Genomic DNA, 20188 nt, shown 5'->3' with positions numbered 1-20188 from the left:
TTGCGCGAAACAATAGGGTAATATTGCCCCGATACGTCACTCGATTGTGAGATGTTCTATTCTTTGAAAAGAGCTTCCGTGTCAGAAGGGGTGTGTTCGTCTCCCACAGTAGGAGCCACAGCGTGTTTTCAATGGCGAATGTCCAGGGTGACGTCAGGGACAGGAGATGCAGCCAACATGGCGACCGCTTGGATGTCCAATGAGACTTCCGCAAATTTACGCGTGGATGACGCGCTCTCCGCTCATATTTATTTTTTCGTGTTGACATTGAAATGATTAATGTTGTATGTATTTTTTATTTCAATATCTATTTTATAATGTTTATAGGGATGACACTTGACCTTTAACTTTAAGTAGAAAAGTAACAAAAATCACTTTTTTTAAATCAAACTAATTAATTTATTCCGACATTATTGAGTGGAATGCTAATGTTAGCACATTGTCCCATTCGCTTGTGTAGTAACTAACTCACACCCTCCAACAATATCAGTGTTAAGAAAGATTGCTCAATATTGTGTTTTTAGATGAGTTGTCTTTAATGATATTACAAACATGTATTTAATACTGAGAGGACTGAGGAGAGGCGAAAGGAGTACATCGAGATGCGACGTAGGGCAAAGGTAGAGGTGGCAAAGGCTAAACAAGAGGCATATGAAGACATGTACACCAGGTTGGACACGAAAGAAGGAGAAAAGGATCTCTACAGGTTGGCCAGATAGAGATGGGAAGGATGTGCAGCAGGTCAGGGTGATTAAGGATAGAGATGGAAATGTGTTGACTGGTGCCGGTAGTGTACTAAATAGATGGAAAGAATACTTTGAGAAGTTGATGAATGAAGAAAATGAGAGAGAAGGAAGAGTTGAAGAGGCAAGAGTGAAGGACCAGGAAGTGGAAATGATTACTAAGGGGGAAGTCAGAAAGGCACTACAAAGGATGAAAAATGGAAAGGCAGTTGGTCCTGATGACATACCGGTAGAGGTATGGAAGCAATTTGGAGAAATGGCTGTGGAGTTTTTGACCAACTTATTCAACAGAATACTAGCAGGCGAAAAGATGCCTGAAGAATGGAGGAAAAGTGTTCTAGTTCCCATTTTTAAGAACAAAGGGGATGTTCAGAGCTGTGGGAACTATAGAGGAATAAAGTTGATGAGCCACACAATGAAGTTATGGGAAAGAGTAGTGGAGGCTAGACTCAGGACAGAAGTAAGTATCTGCGAGCAACAGTATGGTTTCATGCCTAGAAAGAGTACCACAGATGCATTATTTGCCTTGAGGATGCTCGTGGAAAAGTACAGAGAAGGTCAGAAGGAGCTACATTGCGTCTTTGTGGATCTAGAGAAGGCCTATGACAGAGTACCAACAGAGGAACTGTGGTACTGGATGCGTAAGTCTGGTGTGGCAGAGAAGTATGTTAAAATAGTACAGGACATGTATGATGGCAGCAGAACAATGGTGAGGTGTGCCTTAGGTGTGACAGAATTTAAGGTGGAGGTGGGACTGCATCAGGGATCAGCTCTGAGCCCCTTCCTGTTTGCAGTGGTAATGGATAGGCTGACAGATTAGGTTAGACTGGAATCCCCTTGGACCATGATGTTCGCAGATGATATTGTGATATGCAGTGAAAGCAGGGAGCATGCAGAGGAACAATTAGAAAGATGGAGACATGCACTGGAAAGGAGAGGAATGAAGATTAGCCAAAGTAAAACAGAATATCTGTGCGTGAATGACAAAAGTGAGGGGGAAGAGTGAGGCTACAGGGAGAAGAGATAGCGAGGGTGGACGACTTCAAATACTTGGGGTCAACAATACAGAGCAATGGAGAGTGTGGTCAGGAAGTGAAGAAACGGGTCCAAGCAGGTTGGAACAGCTGGCGAAAGGTTGTCTGGTGTGTTATGTGACAGAAGAGTGTCTGCTAGGATGAAGGGCAAAGTTTACAAAACAGTGGTGAGGCCGGCCATGATGTACGGATTAGAGACGGTGGCACTGAAGAAACAACAGGAAGCTGAACTGGAGGTGGCAGAAATGAAGATGTTGAGGTTCTCGCTCGGAGTGACCAGGTTGGATAGGATTAGAAATGAGCTCATTCGAGGGACGGCCAAAGCTGGATGTTTTGGAGACAAGATTCGAGAGAGCAGACTTCGATGGTTTGGACATGTTCAGAGGCGAGAGAGTGAGTATATTGGTAGAAGGATGCTGAGGATGGAGCTCCCAGGCAAAAGAGCGAGAGGAAGACCAAAGAGAAGGTTTATGGATGTGGTGAGGGAAGACATGAGGGCAGTTGGGGTTAGAGAGGAAGATGCAGGAGATAGGCTAAGATGGCAAAAGATGACACGCTGTGGCGACCCCTAACGGGACAAGCCGAAAGGAAAAGAAGAAGAAGACAAACATGTATTTAATGCAGTGTGTTGTTCATTTAGCTTACTCTATTACAGCTATTTCCATAAAAGAGTGCAACAAACGAAATAGCTTTGCCGAGTGGACAGTAAATCGTCAATAAATATCCGGCAAGAAGCAAAGAACTCAATGTTTTCTGTCTTTTTGAACAGCAAGCCAACATTGTGTGGTCACGGCTCAATTTGTAGTGGGACGGGGGAAAAAAAAAAAATCAGTCCACATAATCAAGAATTTATCTTTGCGTTAGCGAACGTACAAAAAGGTGAACTAAAATCCCTTAACCTTCATTACTTCTGAATGCAAAGCTAGCGCTGCTAGCACATTATCTTTTCTGCTGATTTTGCTAACGCCAGCTCGGATGAGGGTTCAATGCCTCGCATTTGAGCTTGATTATTTTCTTTGATTGGTATTAATTAAGATGTGTTGGGCTAAATGAGAATTTGCGCACGTCAGCCGCAAGTCTGCTTTCTCGCAGGCTTTTTCTCCCAACTCCCCCATTCTTCTTCTGTCATACTTAGAGCAAAAGTACACACACTCGTGCCGCTGCATGTTTTCCAACACACTCCCAAACACTTTTCTTGACTAATCAGCCCTATTGAATTCCAACAACAATGGCCGCTCGTCCTCAGCCCACCCACTCGGCAGTGCACGCGCACGCAGACGCAGGAACACACACGCTTTATGTGATATGATGTATCATATGTACGTATCACATCATACAGTGTAGATGAAGGAAGGAAGGTAGGATGGAAGGAAGTGGCGTGGGTGGTGGTGTGAAAGGATGGAAACACGGGAAGGATAGAAGCAAGAAAGGAAGACAAAGAAACAAAGAGTGAAGGAAGGAAGGATGAAAGGAATGATGGACATTTGCAAATAATGTTTGGAAGGAAGGATCAATGAAGGAAGGAAACAAGGATTTATGAAAGAAAGGATGGATGTGAAATTGGAGTGAAGGAAAGAAGGAAATTATATTTTGTAATTCTTTTATAAAATTATGGATTTGAAGAAAAGAGGGAAGCATGGATGGTATGAAAAGAAGGAAGGGAGAAGGGGATGAATAGCTGAGGATGGATGTGTCTGAGGCCCCCACCACCATCAAGGCCAAGCATCATGTGACCCACTACCTTGTGGAGCTTGTTGGAGTTTGCCGCACACACGTCCAAAAAAAAAAAAAAAAAAAAAATCTCTCGAGATTGGCCCGTTTTAGTCACATGCTGTGATGACGTACTCACCCTTCCTCTCGGCTCCACACGCCATTTATGTCGCCAACTTATCAATTGATTTTTTTGCAGCATAATTAAACGTATCATCTGGCTACTTACGGGCATTTGTTCGAGCAGGCTCCGTTCCGCTGTCGCCATTGTTGTTTGCTTTGTTCCTTATTCCCAATGACGTAAATAAAACGTCATTGCTAGTTACGGAAACGAAAGTAAAAATGGGTACCGGAAGTGAACAAAACGTGTCGAGGAAACTCCGCTTTGTGTTGTAGCCACAAACAGGCGCAGCGACACCTCTGACTTGGAGGAAAAACTGCAGCGCATTTTCAAAAGGCAAAACTCAGCGCTGGAGCCTGCAATGACGTCACGCGGTCCCGGCACGCGTGAGGATAAAGAGGCCTTGAGATGACGCTATCAGATGCAGACAAATGTGTTGCTGTTGAATGACAAAGAAAGGAATTTACAGCCTCTACTTCTTATCTACACAGGTGGGCCCGGCATGTGTGTGCGAGCGTGGTTGTATATTTATGTGTGAGGAAGGAAAAGGATGGAAGAGGTTTGTGTATGGTTGGAATTTGGCCTGATTATGTTTGTGTGAGTTCCAATTACAGAGTTAGTGTGAATCACCATTGAGCATAGAAACTTGTCAAACAAACAGTCAGGCAATTTGCACATTTGAGATGCTAAATGTCAACTTTTTGTTCGGTCTTGTGAATGGATGAGTGTAATATTCTGCAGCAAAGACACGGAACTTTTTTAGTTTTTCATGGAATTTATTTTTGTTAGTTCATTTTCTATAGCAGGTGAGAGAACATAGCGGTCACACGAGGGGTTTCTTGAGCATAGTTTTCAGAAGTCACAGTGTTTTAGACGTGGACAACGACAAAAGAGGGTGCCATGAAGGGGGGTGGAGGTGTAAAAGTGACACCTTCATGCTCCTCGCCACAACAACAACATAATAACCCCACCCTTTCCTAAATGAAAAAAAAAAAGAAAATCAAACTCGGCAACAAATAGATATATTTATATATAATATATATTTACTCTTTTAAAAATAGAACTTCAGTCTAAATACTAACATCTGTACAAACTACAAAAATAAAAATTTGAATATAAATAATTTATATGGCATGACATTAACATTTTTTTTAAACTACAAACAATGCACAAGCTTCCCCTCGACCTCCTCCCTATAAAGTCTTCCTGCCAACGGTGGTTATGTAGGGTGAGTTATTGTTTCATAACTGCACAGTAGCTACTCCAAAAAATGAAAAAACAAACAAAGAAAAAAACAAAGCTGCCACTTGAAAAATACAGAAAAGATCTTTCCCTGCAAATGACTCTGGCAGTGATGAGACCATTTCTGTAAAGTAAGAACTGCAGAGGAAATAAAGAAGAAGAAGGAGGGGGAAAAAAAGAACAAAGCTGCTGTAAAATGTAAATAGTAGCTTATAGGTAACTCTGTCGGGGTTACAACAAATCAAAACGACTCCCTTAAGTTCCCATTTTGTTAAATGTGAGGTGCAGTCACAAATAACAGAACCTTCAAGTACATAAAACTGCAAAGGACGTAATACTGAGCTCTGGATGCTGCATTGACAATAGCGATAAAGGCACGTTATTAAGAAATCGGGTCGATTTCACAGTATATTTTATATCGTGTGTGTGTGTGTGTGTGTGTGTGCGCACGTGTATGTGTGTGGCCTTAAGGGGGAGGAAGAGGGGTTACTGCATTTTTTTTTAAGGCAAATCACTTAAAAATGACTTTGTGTAGCAGCAAAAAAAAACAAAAAAGAAAAAAAAAACAATAATACAAATAGGAATAAACACTGACCATGTATGTTCAATAGCCTAATATCTTAATAGGATCTCACTCTGTGTGGACAATTTTTTACAAATAGCACATTATTCTCATTCTGTACACTATATGCAGGGGGTTCGAGAAAACAACCCCCCCCCCCACCCCGGCCCCCGTCACAAAACAAAAAAGGTTTTACACGAGTATACCCATAGTTATACAGTACTCTTTTAAATAGCTTCCCTCTTATTTTAGTATTAAAATATATACTCATAGATTTACAGTACATAACGTCCTTCAAATAAATCCTATGTGGCGTCTATGTACAGTTTCCAGAGGACGAGCGCGTGGAGGAGGTCCCATCACTCTTTGGCCGTCTGGATTCTCGACACGTCTGAAAAACAGGAAACGGGAGCAAATTAGAGTTTTGAACATGCAGGGTAGCGATTGCCGATCATCCAAAAAATTATCCACTTTTGCTTCATAGGTGCGAAGATGACTCATTTATGACAACTTTCTATGCAAGCAACGTATAATGACGGGCAGAAGTGCTCACCACAAGATGGCAGAAGGTACATAACTAAACTGTGTTAAATCTTTTGCTTTTTTTTGTATAAAATACAGAGGTCTCTTGATTTACAAATTTAATTTGTTCAGTTACAAGATCATTTTCCCCCATTAAAAAAAAAAAACAGAACGAAATGTCATCGATCTTTTCCAGCACCCCCTCTCCCCCCCCCACACACACGCAAAATGCTGCAATACTTTTCGTTGTGTGTGTTTTTCCATCCATCCATTTTCTTAGCCGCTTATCCTCACGAGGGTCGCAGGAGTGCTGGAGCCTATCCCAGCTGTCAACGGACAGGAGGTAGTGTACAACCTGAACTGGTCGGCATAGAGACAGACAGACAACAGTCGCACCCACAATTATACTTTGGGGCAATTAAGAGTGTCCAATTAATGTTGCACGTTTTTGGGATGTGGGAGGAAACCAGAGTACCCGGAGAAAACCCACGCAGGCACGGGGAGAACAGGCAAATTCCACACATCCGGGTCCGTGATCGAACCCGGTCCTGAGAACTGTGAGGCCAACGCTTTACCAGCTGAACCACCGCCCCGCCTTGTTGTGCTTTCAAATTATTTAAAATAGAACGGCATTATATAAAAACAAGGGGTGGGCTCGGACCTATACGAGGTATCAGCATCAAATTGATACTTGTGAAACATGCCGACACAGGGCAGCAACACTAAGGCTAAAAAACTCATGTCGAGTAAGTCCTCCACACCACTAGATGGTGCTACATTTCAGTACTTTGACACATCGGCGTATCACTATTTGTGCCCCAAAGATAGAACGGCCTCTGTTTGAGATTATCTCTGTTAATTTTATAGATCAAAAGTGGTAGAGGTATCGGTACTCAGAATTGGTAAGTACTCTGGGGAATACTGGGTATCATTCTGAAATAAATAAATAAATAATGCACAAAAATTCGTGAAGTAATCAGACCTCGAAAAAACACAAGTCATGGTACCACTCTAGCCACGACTCAATAAAGGTTGTGACACATTGATGGAGGGAACTGTTCGTCAGAAGTGGAAAAAGTGCAAAATCTCACCTTGTCTGGTCTGGTGCGTCGTCTGATCCTGCGGACATTCCAAGTCCTGGAGCTCTAAAGAGTCTCTCTTATACGACGAAAACTTAGTCCTCTTAGTGGGCTCAAAGCAGTCCGACTCAGTGTCCGTGTCGAAGCCTTCGTGCATGTAGCCCTGGTACGCCGCCCCGGGCAGCGTCGGGTGCACGGCCACCGTCACAGAGGCCGTGGCCGTCACCATGGTGACGGGCCCCCTAGCCGCGGGGTCCCCGTAGCCGGCGGGCCCTTTAGTCCTGTTCGGCTGAGGCCCCCGGCCGCTCTGTAGCCTCGGACCGCTCGGATAAGTCCGCCCGGGCTGGTGAGCTCTGTCTCCGGGTAAGTTTTGTTGTCCTGGCTGCTGCTGCTGGTGGTCTCGCTTGGGTCCATCCCAGCATGTCAACTGCGAGCTCAAAGGCGGCTGAGCGTTGTGCGGAGAGTCCACGGACGGTTCTATCCGTCCTCCGGTTTCCCTTGGCGGCCTCACCACCTGCCGTGGAAAACATGACGTACATAAAGATTTTTAAAACGTTGACAGCCATCTTAGATGAGCCCACGCAATGCACAACAAGGCATGCTCAGTTATTACATTAAAATATTTACTGTATAAAAATTCTTTGAAATACTTCATTCAACTCGTCTCGTCCCGCGTACCGTGAGTTTTGGAAAGCTGGGGTTCTTGCTGGCTTCTAGCAGAATGTGCGAGGACGCAGGCGGCACACTGTACGCGCTGCGGTCGCAGTACTTGTAATCCTCCTCGCCGATCCCCGACGTGCACGTCATCTCCGAGTAGTATTCCGAGTCGGACGTCTCGGAGAACGCCCGGCGCTGGTCGTGCTGGTCCGCAAAGTAACCGTGGTGCGCCATGGGCGGCGGGAGAGGAGACTCGGGCGAAGGCGCCGCCGGGCGGCCGCCGTCGTCACCGGCTGTCAGCTCGGCGGGGGGCCCCAGCAGGGAGAGGAGGACCGGGAGCAGGACCAAGCCGTTCAGCATCCCCAGAAGTGTCAAGATGGCCAACACGGCAAAGAAATACCTAAGAACACAAGAGGTGAAAAACATTAATGTGTGGTCCACGAATACTGTTGATTGTGACATTTTAACCTGAAGTATGTCTTATGCCCATATTTACTCATGACTACATAATTTCCTCATGTCCCCAATGGGGCCCTGGTCTGTAGCCAGATGTGTCCTTGAGTGATATGCGCTTCTCTGCACGTAGGCTAACCTTGCTGAACTGCAAACTGGACACTTTGTAATAATCCATGGCCAGCTAGAACCGGTTGAGACAGAAACCCTTTGTCTAAGTGGAAAGCCCCGACGTCATGCCACAGGTTTGATACCGCCCATGGTCCGCCCTTCCGACAAGATAAAGGACGTGCGCTTTCTCTGTACCTTCGCACTTGTGATACGCTCCCGACAGCCAATTGTCTGTAACTCATAAATCCCCGGAATATTCTGTAAGTAAAAAACTTCAAAGAAACCGTTCATCGTCTCCGGCCTTTATTCGGATAACCAACATTTTCACTACGCGAAATTAACGAACACGCGGAGGAAAAAAGCGTCCTCCAACATACCCCATTAAAATAAGTCAGAAATGAAAGACCAACCTGAGCGATAATTCTGTTGTGTGTTGACAGTAATCTTTCCTACAAGATTTGTTCATAAAACAGTGGGACCCAGCAATTAGAAATGTTTAATCTGTTCAATATTTATGATCACAAATTCTCACTCCTACTTTCTTAATCATTGGGTGGTTTACAGTGAGTTAAGACACATTTCCCCCCATCTGTTCAGATCTGAAAAGGGGCCAATAATCGTGATCGTTGTTCAATATTTAGCATCACAAAACAATTCTTTTATATTCTCAATTAGGTGGAACGGTGGATCAGCTTGTAAAGCGCTGGCCTCACAGTTCTGAGGAACCGGGTTCGATCCCGGCCCTGCCTGTGTGGACTTTGCATGTTCTCCCCGTGCCTGAGTGTTTTTTTTTCTCCCAAAAACATGCAACATTAATTGGACACTAAATTGCCCCTAGGTGTGATTGTGAGTGCGGTTGTTTGTCTCTATGTGCCCTGTGATCGGCTGGCAACTAGTTCAAGGTGTACCCCGCCTCCTGCACGTTGACAGCTGGGATAGGCTCCAGCACTCCACGTGACCCTCGTGAGGATAAGCGGCAAAGAAAATGAATGGATTGATATTCTCAATTATCGTGTGGTGCGAGGTGTGTTTAAGTGATTTCGGAAATGATACACCTGTTCAACATGTCGCAGACTCCATAACCGCCACGTGAAGTGGATTAATAGTTAATCAGGAAGCGACATCAAGCAGTCGCTGCAGTAAAAATGAAACGGTGTAGATCAATGACGTGGTGTAGATGTTGCTTGTTGTTCCCAGATCAGCTAAAAGTTAGCCATGCTGTTTCTATTTCTTCTTCTACTACTCTTCTTCGACCCTTTGGTGTCATGCTACTTCTCACAGGTCAGTGTTGGTACTGCACCAGACACCAGGTTTTATGTGTGTGTGGGTCATTTGGAGTGAGTACACCACAGCGGTAAGAACACGTATAATGTGTTTTATATTGCGTGGGGTCTGTCACCTTAAAAAAAAATAATAATAAATCAGTCACAATGTTAAAAATCAATTTGTGCGAACAGGTACTAAATTGTCAGTTGTACTTTAAAGGATGATGAGGGCAAACAGTCGAGGAAGAAGAAGTCAAAGGGATGCCCGGTGTTTGTGTATCAGAGGCAGAGGATGAGAGGGGGGCAAATCTTGATTCCCGCTTACTCCAACCAAAACACCCTTTGATGCCTCTTCGGGTGTTAACTACATGAACGCTTCCCTCCGCGCTCTGTTGTGCGTTTTTGCGTCGCGTGAGTCTCAGCAGAGCTGAGGGGAGGTGCTGGTGGGGGAAGGCGCACCACAAGAAAGAGCACCCGGGAAAATTAGAGAGGAGTACACTTAAGCGCTAACAGAAAGCAGAAAGAGCGGGACAGTGAGATGGAGGAGAGGCATTTTCAAAAGAAAAAAAAAAGACCGGGATAAAAGACATGTCCTTTAAATTTCCTTGAACTAGCCGTAGCGTTTACAGCCCATATTAGGGCTGCAGGTAAGATGGAGCCCAGTGAGGCGGGAGCACACCCTTGACATCCGGATTTCGGTTTGTTTTACTGCCGCCTCTCCACTTCCCGCCGCCCCCTCCCTCTCCTGCTAGGTGCCGAAGATTGATGTGATGCTGTTGCTATAAGGATTCTCTCCTGGCAGACCGAGACAAGAACCGAAGTGAACCACTTCCCCAGAGGCGGTGCTGCATGGATTCTGCATCGACCGACCGGTAGAGGTCCAGGAAAACCTCTGAGGGGATGTCGTCGATCTCTGTGAAGCTTGGGCCTGTGACAGCCCTTTTGAGATTAAGGGCTAAAACAGTTAAACTGCATTTGACCGGTTTTATGTTTTTCAGAACTGCATGTCAATCGGATGCCGCCGTACCAAAAGAGCACATAAGCTGAAGTCACTCGAGTTCTTTGCGCGCTCAAAGCCAAGACGACACGCTGAAATCACCAGTCAGGCGTCGTGCCAGTCAATACCCCCACCCCCAAAGAAAACCCCAAAACCTGCAGAACACGAGACAGACCCAGAGCGCCGAGACCGACGTCGGCGAGGACCTCCAACGGCGTCTCGTTCTTCGGAATTCTGTTGTTTACATAAACTTTAATCTTTTCCATTCGCTGTCGGGGTCTGGGGAGTCGTGTGTGAGAATGAGGGCAGGGCTGTGTGTTTACATCTGTGCGCGTATGTGTATAAAGTGTGTGTTTGTACATGTGCATCTGCTACGGACTGGATGCGCCGAATTAGGCGTGCTGTTTATTCGGCACATTACAAGGCCAGGAGATGTTTACGGCATCTTATTTACGCTACTCTAACTAGTCAGCTCCAACCCTACCCTGTTCGTCCAGACCGCAGGACCTCCAACAAAGACGACCCAAATCCCTTTTTCTCACTTCTCGAAAAGACAAATAAAAGAATCATATCATGTCGATTTCTGAACTACCTTTTTTAAATGGGTTTTGAACAGTATTGGGAATTTTTTTGTCGTGACCACCCTCTGCACATACAAGTATAATTAATTCCGTGGTCCCGTTTGCAAATCATCTTTCTCTATTGAAAAGAATGAAAACGTCACTGATCGGTTCGATGTCCTCAACCCCCCTCCAAATAATTTTAAAAAAGTATGTGAAATGTGTTTGTTAACAAGGCAAATAGCACTTTGTAATATTGTACTCTATAAAAAATATACAGTGACTCATGCAATCAACTATTGTGATAGATTTAGAAAATTCCAATAATATTATCCATTTAGGAGGCATGGTGGATCAGCTGGTAAAGCATTGGCCTCACAGTTCTGTGGTTCCGGGTTCAATCCCGGACCCGCCTGTATGGAATTTGCATGTTCTCCCCGTGCCTGCGTGGGGTTCCTCCGGAACTCCGAAGTCCTCCAACATCCCAAAAAACATGCAACAATAATTGGACACTCTAAATTGCCCCTAGGTGTGATTGCGTGCGCAATTGTTTGTCTCTATGTGCCCTGCGATTGCCTGGCAACCAGTTCAGAGTGTACCCTGCCTCCTGCCCGATGACAGCTCGGATTGGTTCCAGCACTCCCCGTGACCCTTGTGAGGATAAGCGGCAAAGAAAATGGATGGATGGATGGATATTAGCCATTTTCCACAGAGGATAAAGGATATATGCCCAGCACTATTTTTATATTGTCTATCTTTGTGCACCGTTTGTATTCAAATATCTATTTCTTAAAGCGCTATCACACTGCCACATTGATGCTATCCGTGAGCATGACGCTATGCTTAGCATTGTCGTATGTTCTGCAAATATTGCTGCTGCTGTGTGTTTGCAGCACTTGTTTGAAGATTTAAACTTACCATAACATAGATGCTAATTTTCTAATAGATGGCGTATTTCAATGTATGCAAGCAGGAAGCGAGGGGATTTTAGGTACCCGGTATTGTTTGGTTAAACGGAATAGACCATGTTTAATTGTTTATGTGTCGGTATGACGGTAAATTTCAACCGGGAGTGACAAACGGCTAGAAGCATGCACGCTTTGTTTTCTCTTTGGAGAAATGTGTGACAGCCAAAATGAGTATCACCAATGAGGAATACTTTAAAAAGTATGATTTTTACTTTGAGTTTTAGGCTCAGGTCTACCACGATAACTTGGGGTTCACCGTACGTACACGTTTGCACCTTTTGTCCTCCGTCTGGATGCAAGGAAGCCACCCACCCTCCAAGCTCACATCATCTCCGTCCCTTCTCTTTCTCTTACTCCCTCGCTTTCAGTTCTGCAGACAAACTGTGCTTTTTATGTCACGGAGGCCCTGCTTGCAGTCTGTGAGCTCAAGGTTGTGGTTTTGGGTTCTGGGCCCGAGACCGCATTCAGCAGAAAAACATTGAGCTATTTGCCTTCTTTTTTTTTTTTTTTCTTTTTCCACTCTGACCATGAAACACTGGTAGAAAACGGGGCGCACGCAGACAAACACAAGACATCCATGTCTGTTGGTGGCCCAGGCACAATCTAACTGCCTGACTTTTTTTTGGGGGGGGGTTGTTTTACTATGGCACCCAATGCGGAGAGCGCCAAATTGATGGGAATTTTTACACATTCCTGTGTGTGTGTGAGAGAAGGAGAGACACCACCCAGTGGGTAGGAAAACACTTCCATGTTTACGAGCAGCTGCTACACACCCTTGATGTTTTCTCCATTTGTTGTGTGTTCTGAGGTTGAAGAGATGGATGCGTGTGTGTCCGGAGTGACAGAACCAGGTGCATGTTTGTTGCCGTGTCTTACGTGTGTGTGTGCATAAATTGCAGTATAACATTTCCACCTGCATGTTACTTTGACCCCCCACAAGGTTTCAGACCATCCCCGGGTGAAGCAAGACAACTGGCTCAACACCACACCATGCCAAAGCAAAACATTCTCTGAAGGTAGCATATGGATGCTCGTGCCACACCTGTGGTGGGAAGTAACTACGTATTGTACTTAAGTGATTTTTCAGGTATCTGTACTTGAGTATTTTTTTTCTGATGACTTCTAACATTTACTCCCTACATTTTCATCCATCCATCCATCCATCCATCCATCCATCCATCCATCCATCCATCCATCCATTTTCTTAGCCGCTTATCCTCACGAGGGTCACGGGAGTGCTGGAGCCCAACCCAGCTATCATCGGGCAGGAGGCGGGGTAGACCCTGAACTGGTTGCCAGCCAATCGCAGGGCACATGGAGACAAACAGCCGCACTCACTATCACACCTAGGGGTAATTTAGAGTGTCCAATCAATGTTGCATATTTTTGAGATGTGGGAGAAAACCGGAGTGCCCGGAGAAAACCCACGCAGGCATGGGGAGAACATGCAAACTCCACACAGGCGGGTTGAACCCTGGACCTCAGAACTGTGAGGCCAACGAGTTCCAGCTGATCCACCATGCCGCCCTCCCTACATTTGAAAAAAAAAAAATCTACTCTTTACCGTGTACAAATAGCTTTGTTACCACTTTTTAAAAAAAAAAAAATTCTACTTTTCAGCGTTGTTAACAACCCTGCCAATTTTGATTGATAAATAATGGAAAGTTTATAAAATGAGGCTTCAAATAGTGAAAAATCGAGCTACACTCTCTCCTCCCAAACAGATGCTACTCCATCTAGCATCATCATCATCTACATATCCTATTTTTCCCCCACATGCAAAATATATTTGACACAAGTATCTGTACTTCTACTCAAGAGCGTGAGTAGTTTTGATATGTGTGATCCACACACGCTCGCGTCTCACCTCATGATGAAGTCAAACTCGGACCCCGCCAGCATGAGAACGCCCAGCAGGGTGGAAATGGCGCCGTCAACCACCGGGGCAAACATGTGCTCCAGAGCCACGGCCGAGCGCTTGTTTCTGGTGCCAATGGCTGTCAGGAAGCCCTGCCGCAAGAAACAGGGGGTTGGTTTGGAGGGGGAGTAGGGAGGGGGGGGGGGTTGGAAAGGAGAAATGAGTTGGAAATCTTGCCGATCGTACAAAACTCGCACTTGTGGTGACGAGCCTTGGCACCGTTCAGAATTCCTGGATATGTTTTAGTTGGGGCTGGGTGGTTGCATATAGAGCTACACTAAAGGATGGTATGCTATTTGCGAGGCGAAGCGGTTTCAACTCAGGATGGGAATTGGATAGAATTTCCTTGATCGATTATAAGGGAAATTAACAATCTGTATGGATCTATTTATTACTTTGGTCTGGTGCGTGGAACTATGTGCGAACACAGTCAGAATACCCGCTTGTGGACTGTGAGGCAGACGTGCTAACCACTAGCCCGGCGTGTAGCGAAATGTTGTCCCCGCAGACTCACCAGCGCAATGTGAACGGTGAACTCCACGCCGATGCCCACCGACGCGATGAGGATGACCACGGGGATGGCGCTCAGCTTGATGCCGATCAAACCCATGATGCCAAACAGCTCCACCGTCATCATGGCCAAGATGAACACCTGAAGATGCAAAGAAAAGGAAGCGTTTCGGTTAGGGGAGGAAAAAAAAAAAGCCTGTTGAAAGAATGGAAGCGAGATGGCGTGAAGATTAAAGATGACGTGAGGGACTGACTTGAGCTCTTTCGCCTTTTCACCCCACACAATCTTTGACCTCGGGGTCTCCGCCGCGTGGCGTCAAATTACCCACCCTGGGGCTAATACCTCTCCATCCCACTACGCGTCTTGCTTTTACTTCAACAGAGGTCCTCGTAATGATTGACAGAACGTGAGACAATAGCCCCCTTTATGATGAACTGTTTGCGAGTGAAAGTGGCGCACCTCAGTTTGTCGTTCATGTTCGTGCTCGTTTTTTGTACTTTTTACAGTACACTGTACAGTGGTGCCTTAAGACATGAGAGACAATGAGATTTTGGAGATACAACCCATCATTTGGATGATTTTTTTTTGCTTTGACTTGCGAGCGCAAACTTGCAAAACGCCACTGTCAGGCTAACGTACGCTAACAGACATGCTAACACCGTTCAGAGTGAGGTGATTTTTTTCCTAATTAAAAATGTTTTTTTTGTTATTGTTTTTTGAGGGGTTGGGGTTACAGCTAAAAAGCAATGGATTAATGACTTTTACATCCCTTTCAGTGGGGGAACGTTTGAGTTACAAGCGTGAACGTATTAAATTCATATCTCGCTGTACTAAGACGTGTAAATAAACGATGCCCCCGCCAGTGCAACCGCAGATGAGTAGACTGTTCCGAAGAGCTTTTGATCGCAACGGGACCTCCGTGGTGGGGCACGGTTAAATAACAAAATGATAATAGCCGTTTTACTGGTCGACCACCACATAGAGGGTGACTGAAAGCTTCCAAAAGCGGTCCGATCCGTGGAGACTGCACACGCATGTACGTGTATGTGTGTCTGATTTCAGTCTAATTAAACACATTCCAGCAGAAACTGAAACTGTCGTTGTGCTTCAGCCCACCCCCTCCAAGGGTTGCGGACGTGCATTTGCGGGGGGCGGGTGGGCACCAGCTTGTGTGTGAAACGTTTTCTAACGACTCAACACTCAAGACTGTCTCTCTTTTTCTGGCTCACACATTTCTCTGATGGATGGGTCGAGCGGGCCAAGGTCGCGACTGGGCAGATCCGTCCTGTCCCCCGAGCCTCTCGTTCTCCCTCTGACAAAAGCAGTGATGGAGTTGGAGGTAGGCTTTGGGAGGGCAAAGTCTTTCTTGCTCCTTTGCATTCCCTTTTCTAAGGCCGGCCCTGCCTACATTAGAATGACAAAGGTCCCCCGTATGTGTGTGCGGACCGGCCCTCCGCGGAGCCAGAGGGGCCCCCCGTTGGACGACGTTATTGAGCTGTGCAGAGCGAGTTGAGAGGAACGGGGAGAGCGGGACGAGCACGCAGGAAAGGGAACTAATCAGGTTGCTGAGGTGGAAAATATTGAAGACGGGGTGGTGGACTCACAATGATGCCGGCCGTCCACGGGTTGAGCAGGAGCAGAGCGCAAACCAGGAAGGTGCACGCCAGCACCACGCTGATGGCCAATAAGAACCAATGTCGGAGGCCTATGTACTGCTCCCAGAAGAGGAACGGGTATCCGTTGGGGTAGTTGAACACACCCTTGCGGCTGAATTCGTCGCAGATGGCCCGCACGCTCTCGATGGTTTCTACGAAGTCGCCGGCTTGCCGCAGCCCGTTCAGGTAGTACGGGAACTGAGCGAACTCCAGGGGCTCTGCGGCCGGAACTGCAAGGACGAGAACGAGGGTTGGATGTGAGGAAACATTTTATGTTAAGGAGTTTAATATAGCAGTGGTTCCAAATCACTCTGTTATGAGAGGTCATGTTTGTCCTGCATAAAAATATCCAATATCACTTAATTGGTCTCCAAATATTGTTAATGAAGCTGTGTGTCATTCTTGGATTCCTGCTAATAAGTTAGATTTGTGTTTCTTTCATTTAAAATAAATAAATAAATTAAAGTTCTGTTACTTTCTCATTCTTGTTTTAAACATTTTTCAATTAGGATTAAATAATATGGTGAACCAGGCGCCACAGTGTAGCATCTGGTTGGATCACTGGCCTCACAGTTCTGAGGACCCAGGTTCAAATTCTGGCCCTGCTTGTACTGAGTTTGCATGTTCTCCACGTGCCTGCGTGGGCTTTCCCCCGGGCACTCTGGTTTCCTCCCACATCCCAAAAACACATTAATTGGAGAGTCTAAATTGCCCCTCGGTGTGACTGTTGTCTGTCTCCATGTGCCCTGCGATTGGTTGGCAATCAGTCCTGGCTGTACCCCCCCTCTTGCTGAAAATAGCTGGGATAGGCTCCAGGTGTCCCAATACCACTGTGTGGATAAGTGGCTCAGAAAATGGATGGATGAATGAATACCGTGTCCCCATAGTGCAGATTTTGGCCTATCATGGGTGGATCTGGAAAATAACTTCTGTGATAAACGAGGATCACTATTTAATTTTTGTGACGTTTTTGTTTGTTTGGTGGTGTACCTCGGCTCAATCTCCCAAAAATGCGCAATATAGGAAAAGCCTCAGACACTTACTGCGCAGATTCTCCCCCGTGGTGTCGTACTTGTCGTGGATCCACTCTCTGGGATGGGGGTAGAAGTTGGCCTGGGAGGCGGCATAGCCCAGTGGATCATTACTAACCCACACCGTCAGGTAAATGTAAAACACCTCGGGGGGGATGTGACCCTCCGCATCCACCAGCCGACGAGAAGTGAGCTACAAACGGAAACATTTCTTCGAACAAATGCCAAACAGAGATGTTCGTGGCACAACACGGAAATCATTTTCCATCTTACCTGGCTGTAGTTGAAGGGTTCTTTTTTGGAGCCGGTCTGGATAAGGAGTTTGTACGCCAGGACTCCGTCCTCAGTGCCATTCCGATAGCTGTCCGAGGTGATCCTTCCCGCCAGCCAGTCCGAGTCGAAAGAGGCCTGAAGACCTGGAAAAATTGACGATGAAAAGATTACCATGCGTTGTCATTTTAATTTCTGCTTTGGCGAAACCTATAAGAGCAACTTTCGAGGGTGGGTGCTGAAAAAAAAAAAAAGAGAAAAAAAAAGTTAAATATCAAATTTCTTTCTCTGTCTCGTTTTGGGCAGCTGGCTTTGATTGACCTGTTAGGTATTACTTCCTTCTGACTGGGCCTCTGACATGTCCTAGCCCGAGGACACACACACACACACACACACACAAAGACACACATGCAAAAGATAACCTCCGACCCCACCCCAATCTGTCTACTGCTCCACCCGTGAGCCCAGGTGGATGGGGGGGGGGGGGGGAAACAGTGTGACTGAACTTTCACTCACCCTTCTCACCCAACCTCCAACCTCATTCACTACTAGCCTTAGTACACCTGAAAAAAACCCATTGCTCACCCCCAACCCCACTGACATTACTATTACTCCATCCATCCATCCATCCATCCATCCATCCATCCATCCATCCATCCATCCATCCATCTTCGATTGTTCTCAATTGTCAAAATCTATTCCCTGATTGAATTTAAGAAAAAAAAAACAAGGACCCCTCCCCACCCCCAAAAACTCAATAATGTACCTCTGAGCCAGTCCTGGAAATAGTGCAGCCACATGCGGGGCAGTTTGCCGTCACTGTCCCGGACCACGGATCTGACCGAGTTGAAGGCGTTGTGTAGCTGGATCAGAAGTCTTTGTGAGCGGGCGTAATCGAACCCATCCGTGGTGACCAGATACATGTTGTAGAAGGAGAAGTATTTGAACTGGGCGTCGATGAAGTCATACTCCTTGGTGTCATGCGGCACAATGTCAGTCAGGTAGAGGCCGTCGTGCACCATGGTGGTCCCGTACAGGCTGAGGCTCAGGAGGCCCAGGAAGAGGATGACCACAATGGCTTTGCTTTTGGGCTTGAGGAGAAGTGGAGCGTATTTCTCCCTGGCAAAGTGGGACAGGTTCCAGTGGAGGAAGGGGAGCGGGACACACTTTTTCCCCAATTTGGAGTCCTCCACCTGGGCTAGAAGATCCCGGGTAGAGCTGGAGGTTGGGGTGAACAGCTGGGAGCCGTAGGGATCCTGAACTGGGGTAGCAGGCGTAGGCTTGATCGCTAGAGGAGAAGAAAACAAATGTTACAAAGGTTCAAGTTACCAGGTACAGAGTTACCTTGAGATACAAGTGATCCAAAAACTTTTCAAGGCACTGCTGATTCTTTGCCACCTCTTACCTTGTGAATGGGAAGTAGGACACAGAATTATTGAAGTCGGGCTGGTGGAGATCTGAGAGGTCGGCGGCAGGATCGTGACGATGTGTTGCCCGGCGGCGTCGCACTGCGTGAAGGCCTGCACCGTGGTGGTGATCTGCGTACTGGTGGTGATGGTGGAGCCCGTCGCGTACTGGTGGGTATGTGGTGCCGGCGCCTGGCTCTGCTCGGCGCCGTCCGACAGCTCGTGCGGGGAGAGGTGTATGACTCGGTCGGCGCAAGGGCTGTACAGGCAGCACAGGACGTCCAAGCGCTTGTCCTTGCGCCGGTGGAGGTCCAAACTGAGTATGGCGGGGAAGATGAGCAGCACCATGGCAAAGTTAAACACCACTACGATGGCCGCCTGAAAGGAAGGAGACAACAAAATGAAATTAGAGACCGCCTGAGTTGAGGAGTTATTTTTCTTCGGTATTGCTGGCTCCAACCCAGAGAAATATTTCGCTTTAAAGATCAGGTGTCAAACGCAAGGCCTGCAGGGCAGATCCCTAATAACCAAATGCAAGGGCAATTATGTAATGTGATGTGGGAATTATTAAGTTTCCACAAAATGAATATCAGATCAGGGACAAGAATTGTACCTTCCTTGCACTCTGCAAATAGTGCAACTCAGCTTCTGGCTAGCAGATGTCATCACTAGCTCTATTATTCTTCAAGCAATCTTTAGCAGCCTTTAAACAGCCTCTCCCTTCAGAGTGAGCCAAAGCAACGACAGATGCGATTATGAATGGTTTTATAACTGTCAAGGTAAATTTGTAACCCCTCGAGTAGACAATAGATGGCACAAGCACTTTTAGAGTAATCAGAGATAAAATTGAATAAAATAATCGCATGCAGGGAGACAGTTCAAATATAACTGAATGGCTGCTTTCTAGGAAGTGCCTGTCTATTGCAAGGTCAGATGAAACATACATGGAAAGGGTATTTATTATCTGTCTTATGCAACTGTCATCCCCCCAACCACAGACATCTTGCTTTGTCTCACGGCAAAACGCCGATACAATATACAGAAAGAGGAACAATGTCTACTTTCTTACCCTAAAACTAAAACAAGATGAGGTTATAATTATCCTAGAAAACATTTTTCAAGTGCAAAGACATATAGTTTTCTAAGGGGACAATTCACATTGTCTATACCAGGGGTGCCTAGACTTTTTTACCCCAAGCTTTACTTCTCAAGCATCCAGCGTCTCGCAGTTGATGGAGGGGAAGGTGTTATGAAAGTGATACGTTTTTGTCGTCTTTACTACAGCATCCATAATCATGTTTGTTAAGATTTCTTAAGCGAGAGCTTAAAGTAGGGGGGAACTCATTGACAGCGTGTTTTCCTGTACTATCGTT

At 46.1% G+C, this 20188-nt stretch overlaps 2 protein-coding genes and 1 long non-coding RNA gene across 7 annotated transcripts in view; 1 reads left to right on the top strand and 2 right to left on the bottom strand.

Annotated features, from left to right (window-relative positions):
• The window catches only part of kif2c (kinesin family member 2C), a 30707-nt gene extending 26838 nt beyond the window's left edge, over window positions 1–3869 (bottom strand). For 3 of the 4 annotated variants that reach the window (XM_061838989.1, XM_061838990.1, XM_061838991.1), the window contains exon 1: window positions 3717–3869. In XM_061838989.1, coding sequence (XP_061694973.1) covers window positions 3717–3755 — 39 coding nt within the window. In that variant the 5' untranslated portion in view covers window positions 3756–3869. The remainder of the gene's footprint in view (window positions 1–3716) is intronic. The other variant, XM_061838993.1, reaches the window with a different exon arrangement.
• Window positions 3870–3982: 113 nt separating this feature from the next.
• On the top strand, window positions 3983–11076 carry LOC133510721 (uncharacterized). 2 transcript variants are annotated; one of them, XR_009797694.1, is made up of 3 exons: window positions 3983–4099; window positions 5739–5981; window positions 10252–11076. It is a non-coding gene; the product is annotated as an uncharacterized LOC133510721 (long non-coding RNA). The 2 variants fall into 2 exon arrangements; XR_009797695.1 differs by lacking the exons at window positions 3983–4099; window positions 5739–5981 and adding an exon at window positions 9304–10146.
• Window positions 4389–20188, bottom strand: part of ptch2 (patched 2) — a 44393-nt gene continuing 28593 nt past the window's right edge. The window contains exons 14-23 of the mRNA XM_061838988.1: window positions 18815–19193; window positions 18176–18697; window positions 17413–17555; window positions 17152–17332; window positions 16058–16338; window positions 14457–14594; window positions 13892–14034; window positions 7692–8070; window positions 7026–7527; window positions 4389–5803 (exon numbers count right to left, since the gene is read on the bottom strand). Of these exons, the coding sequence (XP_061694972.1) occupies window positions 5772–5803; window positions 7026–7527; window positions 7692–8070; window positions 13892–14034; window positions 14457–14594; window positions 16058–16338; window positions 17152–17332; window positions 17413–17555; window positions 18176–18697; window positions 18815–19193 (2700 nt within the window). The 3' untranslated portion in view covers window positions 4389–5771. The remainder of the gene's footprint in view (window positions 5804–7025; window positions 7528–7691; window positions 8071–13891; window positions 14035–14456; window positions 14595–16057; window positions 16339–17151; window positions 17333–17412; window positions 17556–18175; window positions 18698–18814; window positions 19194–20188) is intronic.

This window comes from Syngnathoides biaculeatus, chromosome 13 (genome assembly GCF_019802595.1).
Source record: "Syngnathoides biaculeatus isolate LvHL_M chromosome 13, ASM1980259v1, whole genome shotgun sequence".
Taxonomy (NCBI): Eukaryota; Metazoa; Chordata; class Actinopteri; order Syngnathiformes; family Syngnathidae; genus Syngnathoides; species Syngnathoides biaculeatus.
The sequence above is the reverse complement of the archived record's forward strand: the minus strand, read 5'-3'. Positions and strand labels throughout refer to the sequence as shown.